The sequence below is a fragment of the Lepidochelys kempii genome, chromosome 18, assembly GCF_965140265.1.
Source record: "Lepidochelys kempii isolate rLepKem1 chromosome 18, rLepKem1.hap2, whole genome shotgun sequence".
Taxonomy (NCBI): Eukaryota; Metazoa; Chordata; order Testudines; family Cheloniidae; genus Lepidochelys; species Lepidochelys kempii.
This window is the reverse complement of record NC_133273.1, coordinates 7,937,928-7,949,104: the sequence shown is the minus strand read 5'-3', so window position 1 is coordinate 7,949,104 and position 11,177 is coordinate 7,937,928. Positions and strand designations below refer to the sequence as shown.

The window sequence follows — 11,177 nt, the reverse complement described above, 5'->3', positions numbered from 1 at the left end:
GTGCTACATATTTCACTTAGTTGCAGCTGACCTGTGGTTAATAGTTCCTGAAAGCCATCAGCACCAGTTAACATCCTAATTGGATACAGATCCACAAGATTCCATGTGCAAATATTTTAATGGCTTTCAGCTAACTGCAGGCACATGTCCCCTTTAACTTATTGATATGTCTGTATTCTATTACATCTTCCCTTCTGCAAAATCTGACAATCTCTTCCATCTATGGGAAGAATTTAGTTTCCATATGAATAATTTGTTACCTTATAAAAAATGTACTCTCCATGCTCCCTATTGCTAAGAGGCAAAGGAGCGTCTGAGTCTATGTTCATATCTTCATCTCATATTGTTCCTGAGTCAAATGAATAATCTCCTCTTGAATTCTGGTGAATTTTATCTGCTGACAGCTTAAATCAATTTGCTACTTATCTTTATGATGCCAGAGGCAAAATCATATATTGAGTGAAAGAAACTCTGTAGAAGACAAGGAAAGAATGAGAATAAAGTTTGTGGTGCACCATCAGCATTATTCGTGTAGAAGGTTTCCTCTGTGAAACAAAGTTTTGATGATTTCTTAAGACTGTCTCTTCACCTAAGAATAAATAAATCCCGGCCATGCAGAATTTTGTTTTAATGGGAAGGAAAGGGAATGTACCGGTTGGCATATTTTAGGGGAATGTCTGTTTTAATCAGTTTCTACTAGTTGAGGATTGAAGTCCATGGCCTATACAAAATTAAAGATTTACATTTTTTGAGCTCTTCATGTCAAAAGCATCCCAAATACAGTACAAGGGCTGGCTGCTGTGTCCATCACTAGGGTGGCTTTACCTGTTGCTGAAATGCAGCCACCTCTGCAGTAAAGAAGGTAGCAACAATTTACTCTCCATCCTCAACTCTTGTGGAGAAAACTGTATGTAGCTGAAAGTGCAGGGAACCTCAGGTCTTTACCATGTAATTACGAGAGCTGGAATTTGCCTGGAGTGTGGGTTAACATCCTTCTTCAGCTGCTATGGCTTCTTTTCAGATCAGGGAGGGTGCTGCTTACTGGTTAGCTCCAGTTCCAAATGGCTACAACAATCCAGCATTTATGATAAGGGTACTCATCTCATCTTCTTATTTATGGGTCGGGCTCTAAAATTCATAGGCCATTTTGGTCAATTTCACAGTTGTAGGATTTAAAAAATTTTAAATTTCATCATTACAGCTATTTAAATCTGAAATCTCACAGTGTTGTAATTGTAGGGATCCTGACCCCAAAAAGGGGTTGGGGGTGTGCAAGGTAATTGTACCGGGGGGGGGGGTTTACGGTGCTGCTGCCCTTACTTCTGCGCGGCTGCTGGTGGCAGTGCTGCCTTCACAGCTGGGCAGCTGGAGAGCGGCGGCTGCTGGCCGGGAGCCCAGCTCTGAAGGCCGAGCTGCCGCTAGCAGCAGCGCAGAGGAAGGGTGGCCTGGTGTGATGTTGCCACCCTTATTTCTATGCTGCTGCCTGCACAGCTGGGCCCTCGGCCAGCAGCTGCCACCGTCCGGCCACCCAGCTTCGCAGGCTGCGGCAGCACAGAAGCAAGGGTGGCAATACCGCAACCCCCCTAAAATAACCTTGCAACACCCCCCCCCCACACACACACACACACGCCCCCCGCAAGTCCCTTTTGGGTCCGGATCTCCAATTTGAGAAATGTTGGTCTCCCCTGTCAACTCTGTTTAGGGCAAAAGCACACAAAAGACCAGATTTCACAGTCTGTGATGCATTTTTTATGGCCGTGAATTTGGTAGGGCCCTATTTATGGAGGCATGGGAAAGAGACAAGTGAATGCTGAGTCTTTGTTTCAGCTTACCTGGCCAAGCCGATGCTCAGTTGGAAAGCTTAAAAGTCAACGAGGCATAGCTTGGTTTAAACAACAAAGGGAAACTGTAGAGTCATAAAGTTTAAGGCCCAAAGGGAGCACTAGATCATCTGTGCTGACCTCCTGTGTATCACAGGCCACCCACCCCACCCCACACTGAAACTAGACTGTTTTGTGCCACAGGCTGAGAATAGTGGGGACCAAGGTGCACCAAGTCCCCTGTAATGATGGGGAAAGAATTATGTAAGATACACCCAGGTAATCCTAGCAAGTGACCTGGATCCACAGGCTGCAGAGGAAGGTGAAAAATTGCCAAGGTCACTGGGGGAAATTCCTTCCTGACCCCACCTATGATGACTGATGAGATCCTGAACGCCTGAGCAAGAACCAGCCAAGCACCGGAGGAAGAAAATGCTGGGTGCCACCTCATAGCCCTGCCCCATGCCATCCAATGTCCCATTTAAAGTCATGGCCATCACTGATGCTTCAGAGGAAGGAGATTTTAAAAAATAACAGAATACTTGGGGGGAGTGCCCTTCCTGACCCCCGGAGGTGGCCAGTTTCAACCCTGAAGCATGAGCTTTGAGGATAATATGGTAAACACTAGCAATGAGCCACCCCCTACTAGCAGATATAACTAGCAGATGAGAAATAAAATCCCAGGGAGGGAGAGGAATTGTTTATAGTGCCTGTGAGAGTATAATTAGGATTAATTGCCCCACTGAGAAGGTCAGTTCACATGAGGAATAGTCTCCAAGGGGAGATGGTGGAAGCCTCAGTAAGTCATTTAAAACCAGGCTTCATGGCACACTAGGCAAACAGTGAACAGAACCATCCTGCACTGGCTGAGTAGAATGGACTAGATAATGACCTACCTGGCCCCCAAGAGTGGCATGGTCAGCGTCAAGGGGACTAATTGGGCGGATCACAGAAGAGAGAGAGAGAGTGTGTTCCATAACTGTACATATGAAGTATAGATGGATGGACACACAGAGCTCTAGATAGTGTGTGTCAGTAGTTGGGCAGCTAAAGCAAAGGAGGGGAAGTCAGGAGTGGACTTTGCCTCTGCCACAGAAGTGGGTTACCCCCTGCGTAACCGTGGGCAAGCCCAGTCCTCTGCTTGTGCCTCAGTTTCTCATCTGTAAACCGGGGGCGCTGGAGTGTGTCTAATACCCTGGGGCGCCCTCCCAGCTCAGTCCTGCCGCAGGCGGGCTCTTACCAGGGCTCAGAATCGGTGCCGGGACCGGGAGACCCTCTGCGGGTCATGATCTGGGGGCGTCGTGGCAGCTGACCTGGCGTCCTGGGTAAAGACAGGACCCTGACCCGAGAGGACGCCCGGGCAGAGAGAAACTACAACTCCCAGCCGCCCCTGCGCGGCCGAGCCCCGCCCCGCTGACCCGCCAGCTGCGGCTCCTTTGTGTCTCCGAAGCAGAGGGGCCGGGGCGGCGCGCGCGGGTTCGGCTCCCGGGGGGCGCCGGGTGCTGCTGATGCGCGCAGCCGGGGCCGCCATGAGCGAAGGTGAGCGGGGGCTCGGGTGTGGCTGCAAGCTCCGGGCCGTGCACAGGAGCCCCCGCGGCCAGGCGGGGCGGCTGCGGGCAGGGCGCTCTCCCGAGCGGGCTGCAGCCCTGCTCTTGCTGCGGGGGGGAGCTGAGCCGCAGGGGAAGGAAGTTGCGTTGGCCCCAGCTAGGGTAAGAGCCGGCGCCCCGGGGGGGGCTGTTCTGTGCATCCCTCTCGCGCTGCTATTCCGGAGCAGGGCGCTACGGGCATCGCACGCCCCCAAAGCCTGGGCTCTGCAAAGCTGGGGACGCTGCTGCTGGGATTGACAGGGATGCTGGAGCCAGACGGATCTTGGGGCGCAGCTGGTGGGATGCTTCTGGGGAGCGGTGGGAGGCAGTGTGGAGAAAGTGGGGTAACCGCCTACTGTGAGCGTGGGGGCGGGGAGATGAATAACCTCCAAGCTATGTGAGTCCGTTCTGATTCTCTCCTCCCAGCCCATCCTGCCCCACTTACTGGGGCCTTGGCTGGCTTGGTTTGGGGTTGTTTGATGTGCAAACAGTTGTGAGCCGTTGGGAACAAGCTGTATCTGTCCCCGCCAAAGAGGAGAATCGGTTTCATTCACACACACCTGCCTCCACCCCTGGGGCTCTGGCAGTCTGCTCTTTGAATGATCTATTTGTCTCTTCCCACCCCCAAAGCTTTCTTAAGATGGGCAGTTTGGACCTGCCCCATGACACGGTCCCTCTCAGGGGAGCAGGCTGCTTTGGGGGGTAGCCGTTTGTGGGAGCAGGAGGACTCACGCCACAGCGTTACCCAGGTCACGGAGATGGCACGCACCTGTTTGGTGGTTTGTGTTTCTGGGGCTGTTCCACTCAACAGCCCTCCCTTGCCAAACTGGGGAGCAGGGAACATTCAGGTCCCTTGGGCTGCACTGAGTCTCCAACACGCCTCTGATCAGCAAACTTATTTCCCAGGTACTGTCTTGTCCCATCCCTTGCGTGTCTTAGACCAGGGGTTGTCCAGCTTATGGCTTAGAGGCTCCCTATCCCCTTTACAATCACCCATTGTCCTTGGGGCTGCTGTCGAAGTCGCTTAGGCACCAGACTGACATTAGGGAAGTCTTGATGTATTTTTAGCTGTGTTTGACTGTGCGTTCGCAGCCCCTGGAGGGAAAGGAGCCCGCCAGGGATCTAGAGAGCATTCTGCAGCTAGTCTTCAGTTGATAAGGATCTACCACTCTGGAGTCTCTCTTCTCGAGTTGTAAATTGCTCCTGAGAGCAAAAGGGGAGGTGGCAGCTGAGTCCTGGAGTTGAGAGGTGTGGGGACCCTCGCTGGGCGGCTTAGCACTTACTCTTTAAAAAAAGGGGGTCTAATAGCATGGAGGTGACCCCCAGCGCACCGTTTGTGATCAGGCGCAGCACTGCCGGTGAGCCACTACCTCAGTTTCCCCTCACCCAGGGTATAAACAAGTCCAAGCAGGCCTTTCGAGTAGTAAAGAGCACCCTCTTTGGAAGGTGTTGTTTATTTAACCAAAAAGGGCAACAGGAAAACAAACAGAAGCTTCCATCAGCTACCCCATCAGGAGTTCTCTGCCAGTGGTTTGATCAGTCTGATCTCCCCTCACTAGCCCTGGAGCCCTCTCACGCCGAATTCCCTGCCTGGAGCTTGGGCCTCTGTGCGTTCGGCCGGATGCCAGTCTTGCCCAGACAGTGCGCCACTCTTTGCTGAGCCAGGACATCCCACACCCAGTTCATTCTCCTGGGCTCTCTAGTGCCTTGCCTGGCTGCACTGTGTTCTGGGCCTGTTCCTCTGCCTGTGAGACTCGCTCTCCAGGGAGATGCCACTGGGAGCAGCATCCGCCTTCCAGCCTGAGCCCTGCTAAGCCTTTATTAGGCCCAGACGCTCGTTACCTAATTAACTGTCACCCAGCTATGTAGGCAAGTAGTCACGGGGGGATCTGGGTTGGCTCATTCTCCTTAGTGGAGCCTGTCATAGGTAGGCTGCCCCCCCGCCCCCCCCAGCCCCCATGACAGCGGGCAGTCTAGCTAGAAATGATCCAGGAAGGTGGCTTCTAATGCATGTACAGCTTAGTCTACAGTTAAGTGTGCCAGGTGTACTGAACACACTTTTGCTGGCGATACAGTATAGCTGTCCTGGCAAAGCCTTCCCAGTATAGCCCTGGTTTTATGCCAGTCTCCCAAACTGGCATAAGCTGTACCAGTATCAGCGCTCAGAACTATATAACCGCATCCTTGCTCGGAGGGGTTTGATGGTTCAACTACCAACTGTCCTGATCGAATCATACTGGGCAGAACCTACCTAGTGTGGACAGGGCTTACCCAGGTGAATACACTGCAGCTGCGGGCTTTAGGAATGCTGAAGAAAACCAGATTTGTTTGCTGCTTTCTGTTTTAAAGGGCCACTGCCAACTTTCTTTTTTTTTCCCCCCACTGGGTTTTTTAAAAATTCCAGTATCTGACAGAGCCCTCCTATAAATAGCGAGTCCTGGAACTTTTTAAACATGCTCTCCAAAGAGAGAGCTAAGGTCCTGATCCCGCAAAGACTTGAACACCGGACCTCTCACTGCCCGAAGTGAAGCACCTGCATAAGGCTCTTGGGATGGTGGCCTGAGTAGACAGGAAGCAGCGAAACTGATGGTAAAGTTCTGTCAAATGCACTGAGGTAACAGCCTGGAAACAAATCATGTCAGTTTCATAGATTTCCCCCGCCTCCCCCAGGCCTGAGCGGTTCATTATGATCTTCTAGTCTGACTTCCTGCATAACATAGGCCAGAGAATTTACCCTGTGAAATTAAGGGTGCCCCCTTTAAATCTGAATTTTCTTATGCTGATCACGGAGGCATTGATAATATATGGTAAATGACCTCTGGATCAGCGAGCCCTTTCGCTTCTGTTGCACTGGAAACATTCACTCCGTTTTACATAAAAGTACATAAAACAGGGTTCCTGCCCAAAGCGGAGCCGCTCCCCAGGGTCAGACTGAATGCACCATTCTGCAAAAACTCCTACCTGGCGGTCATGAACCTCAGTCAGAATTTCCTCTTCGCAAGAGGAATCAAAACCAATAATGAATGTAAAGTTCCCTTTAGAGAAGTTCCATGTGCGGCATAGTAAACAGCTGGTCAGGGTTATTCTTGGGTTCCGCCCGCCGCCCCACTCCCTATACCAACTGACTTTGGCAGAACTGAAATCTTGTAACGTACTACTTCTCGACTTCATAATGGGTTTCAGTTCTTAGTTTCCGCAGGGCACATCAGAACAGTGATGTGAGAAGGTAAATGATTTGCATAGATGCCTGTATGGTAATAGACTATGTGCATTAATATTGTTATAAGAAAGGGACACGGTAAGCGTGGATTTGTCTTTCTGTTGTTCTAAATGAGCCAGTCAAATGCACTTTGAGTGAATAAACTGCTACGTACTGGCGAGATCCTGAAAGTTCCCCACAATTACATTAATCCAGTCGAGACTCTGGTGAGTAAATGAATGTGCCTTGCAAGTGATTGGGATGAATTTGCTGCTCCTGGGAATGAGAGGAGCTGATAGCACTGGTAGGGACCAGCTGTTTACTATGCCGCACATGGAACTTCTCTAAAGGGAACTTTACATTCATTATTGGTTTTGATTCCTCTTGCAAAGAGGAAATTCTGACTGAGGTTCATGACCGCCAGGTAGGAGTTTTTGCAGAATGGTGCATTCAGTCTGACCCTGGGGAGCAGCTCCGCTTTGGGCAGGAACCCTGTTTTATGTACTTTTATGTAAAATGGAGTGAATGTTTCCAGTGCAACAGAAGCGAAAGGGCTCGCTGATCCAGAGGTCATTTACCATATATTATCAATGCCTCCGTGATCAGCATAAGAAAATTCAGATTTAAAGGGGCCACCCTTAATTTCACAGGGTGTTACTAATGACAGGTCCTGTATAAACTTCCCAGGTGGTGCTTGACCAGTGCATCTCAGTGCTCAGCTGCCGGGCCCATCCTGTGGGCGCTAGTGATGCCAAACGGTGTGATGGCTTTTATGACGTGGGTAAAATCCACGACACATTAGATAAATCTAAATTTGTGCCATTTCTAACTCAAGAGGGGCCAATAGCTAACAGCCAGCGTTCACTTCATGTTCTGTAAGCGGTACAGCTCTGACTCCTCTGTGCTGAATCCAACTGCCTGACAGCACTTATCACAGACATATTATCTTTACCAGCCTTAGCCGGTGACCCCAACACCCCCAGCCCCCCGCTTTAGTTCAGCGGGCTAAGAACATCCATTTATTCCTTTAAGGAGACAAAACTTTAAGGAGATTGTCACACCAGCTGGAGCTGACATTCACTTGTTAACATGACATTATTAACAAAAGAAGATCGGACTTTGAGTTCACGGATAAGAGAGCACGTTAGAAATGGTTACCGGCAAATAAAAGTGAAATCACACATCTAAAACTTCAGTCTAACAAGCTTTGGTTCAATGCTTTGTCCAAGATGGCTTGTCTCACCCACGGTCTTCCTGCAAGATGGTGTGAATCCCTCCTTGGTCGGGATCTCTTCCAAAGGCCCAAAGATGCTGGTTCCTTTGGCTTCTTAGGTAAAAGAGAGAACTTGGCGTTCTCTGCCTCTTTCTTTTATAGGCCGTTGATTCTTTGAAATGGGTTTTTCTGAAAGATGCCCCCATGGTCAAATTCATTCAAGCCGTGAGAGGGGCGACACGGAGTCTGGTAGGAAAGAAGGCTCCCTGCTCTCTTCCCCCACCTGTGTTGGCAGGAAACCAAAGAATTTGCATTTCAGCAATCTCCCCCGCCCCCCCCCCCCCCGCCCTCCTGCTGCCGTGATGGTAATGGCCCTGTTCTCTACATAGGTATAAACTGACGTAAACACTCATTCCTTTGTTCAGGCTGGGCATGTTTAACAACTTTGCCTAGACAGGGCTGCCTGGTTTTAGACAAGTAACATCCTACTGGGGGAATTTATAACTTCACATATAATGTTGCTACCTATGTATTTCACCGTGATCTCATTGACCAGGGTGGTGGTAGTTTTCAAATGAGACCTCACAAGGTATGTTTTGTATGAAGACTATCACAATGGTGTGTAGGGTGTGGATACAGGGTGCTTTGGGGTGCAAGCAGGGATCAGCATGTTCTGAAAATCCAGGCCTCCTTCACAGTGTCTAAACTTGCGATCCAGAATTCTTAGTCTTGGAAATCTTGGCTGTAGCCTGGAGTAGAGCTTGGTCCTCTTCTTGTGTGCCTGCTTGTTACTCAGAACATCTGCAGTAGGGATCATGTGTTTCTACAGCACAATCTCTAGCCCCTGGTCCAGCGGTTAGGGTAGAATTTGGGAGACCTCAATTTGAGTCCCTGATCTGCCACAAACTCTCTCGGTGACCTTGGGCAAGTCACTTAGTCTCTTTGTGGCTCAGTTCCCCATCTGTGCAGTGGGGATAACTGTGCCTTGCCTCACTGGGTTGGTGTGAGAACAAATGTATTAAAGACCAAGGCACCCATATCCTATGGTGATGGGTGCCTTCTCCCTTACATAGCTAGAACATACTGTACCATTCTAATGGAAATGGGAAAGATCTTGTTTTAGCTGGTGAAACCGAGGGGGAGCCTAGGTTTCAGCTCAACCAGCCAAACTGAGGAATAACTCCAACTTGCCCTGTTTACACTAAGATTCTACAGCATGAGACCAATCATGGTGCAAACCCCCTCACTTTCCCTAGTGTAGACAAGGCCATTGAGTCGTCTGTTTTAGAGGGAGGAAGTGACTGGTTCCTGCATGGCTCAGATGCAGGATCACAGTCCTGGTCTTGACGTCCTTCTGTTTGAGCAGATGGCTGTGTGACGTACGACAAGACCGGCAGGTGTCTTCTTTCAGCAGCAGATGCATGGGTGTAGCTGGGCCACGGGGATGAAAGGAAACTGCTCACGTATCGTCGTTGTCCTTGTGTTCTTTCCAAAATAAACAGTGTGGTTAATTTTGACCTCCGGCTCAAGTGCTGTAGCTTTCTGTATCTAAGAGTGAAGCCTAATGGCCTGGGAAAAGCTTGAACTGCTACAAAGCTCAGCAGATCATCTGGTTAACGGTGCTGTGAATTCTTTTCCCCCACCCCAAGTCAGGGTCTTTGTCCTAATAGCCAAAGCCCTCGCTTGGGTTTGGCCAATGCTCTCACTCTGGAACCAAGACGGCCACGTTCCACTGGAACAATGAAGCCGATTGTGGAGACGCACGGGGCAGGACGTGCCTCTTGCCGCTGTTGTTTCAGGCTCTCTGCAAATTCTTGCATCAGATCTGCTTGGTTCGTGTTTTCCAGGTTTTCTTCTCGCCATAAGGGTGAGAGGTGAGATTCTGGAGCACAAAGGAATGAAATACACATGGGTCCTGGCCTTGAGCCTGTGCAGTAGCCCCCAGATCTGTTGCGGAGTGGGAGGGTAACGTTCAGGCCTGCCCTGCAGGTAACGGTGGTGTTGATTCAGAAGGGGGCGCTCTTACCTCTGAATCAGTACAGAGCCAGTGGCTCAGTGCAGGGCTGGTGCACTCTGCTGTAGGACCCATCTGTGGGATAATGCACAGACAAGGTCCCAACCACTTGTGTTTGTCTGAGATCCCATAGCCCTCTCCTCTCAAGAACTGGCTGAATTGCATCTCTGGTTACTGCATTCTGGGTGGTACCTAAACTTCCCCTTTACTTTTAGCTGGTTAAGATATTCCTCCCTTTCTCCCACAGTGTATGTAGCTGGTTAAAACCAGGCCATGTTCCAGCTGTGAGCTGACATGACAGAGCAGCATCTCGGGGTTTGGATCTTGCAAATAGACGACATTATCTGACTTGCCCAGCAGGAGAGAAATGGTCTTTAAGGCCGTGCCACCAGCCCCCTGTCTTGCTGTGCCACCTAACCCAGTACTTCTGTTTTGAATGGCCCTTCCTGCATCTGAGGATCTCCAAGCACTTTGCAAACATGCAAGAATTAAAGCCTCCCACCCCCAAGGCAATTATTACCCTCCCCACTTCTGTGAAATAGGGATATCTCTCTGTGCCTCGGTGTCATGAAAGATCAGGCAGCAAGCTTGTGTTTAGAGCTGGGAACAGAGCCCAGATCTCTTGATTTGCAGCCCTGGGGCTTTAACCACGCAGGCGTTCTCTGTCCCCGCTCTGCCTATGAGAAGAGGCAGCCCTTTCTCGAGGCCGGTGCTCCATTGCCCTTGGAGAGCCCCAGGGCCGAGCCCAGCCCTAGGAGTGTGAGAAGCGGGGCCGTGGGCATGCTCTGTTGGGACTTCCCTTCCCCAGTGACACTGCAGGTCCCACCTTAAACATGGCCCGAACTCACTCTTGCGTGCCAGCCCTGCTTATTGCCCCTCCTCTAATGGGCAATCGCGCGCCCCCCCCCCCCTTCCCGCTAAACACCTCCCCTGTGCCTGACCCATCCAGCTGCCACTTGACCCATCCGGCTGCCCTGCGCCCAGGTGCGCTACGTGGGCTGCGCATGACCGGAGCCCCTGCCCTCAGGCGGGACTCGGCCTGCCTTAGCCCCGGCCTGTCTTAGCCCCAGCCCGCCTTTGGGCATGTCGTGGAAGAACAAGAAAGAAGCCCGAGAACTAAGCTGCCCAGAAGTGGGTTCTCCGGACCCAGCACCCTGTGCGGCCCTGCAGTCACGCTCCCCTCTGTGGCAGCTGTTTTGCAGGCTGTGCTACGTGGAAACCGGGAGATCAGCAAACAAAATGACCCCGATTTATTTTTAAGGAAGGCTTTTTTAAAAAAAAAAAAAAAAAAGCCCAGCTTTGCAGTGTCCCGAGTTTCCAGCATTGACCAAGGCAGAACGGTTTC

The 11,177-nt window shown here is 50.8% G+C and overlaps 1 protein-coding gene across 1 annotated transcript in view; it reads left to right on the top strand.

Moving 5' to 3' along the window:
- Nucleotides 1-3,256: 3,256 nt before the first annotated feature.
- The window catches only part of ATP13A2 (ATPase cation transporting 13A2), a 70,760-nt gene continuing 62,839 nt past the window's right edge, over nt 3,257-11,177 (top strand). The window contains exon 1 of the mRNA XM_073316703.1: nt 3,257-3,359. Within this exon, the coding sequence (XP_073172804.1) occupies nt 3,329-3,359 (31 nt within the window). The 5' untranslated portion in view covers nt 3,257-3,328. The remainder of the gene's footprint in view (nt 3,360-11,177) is intronic.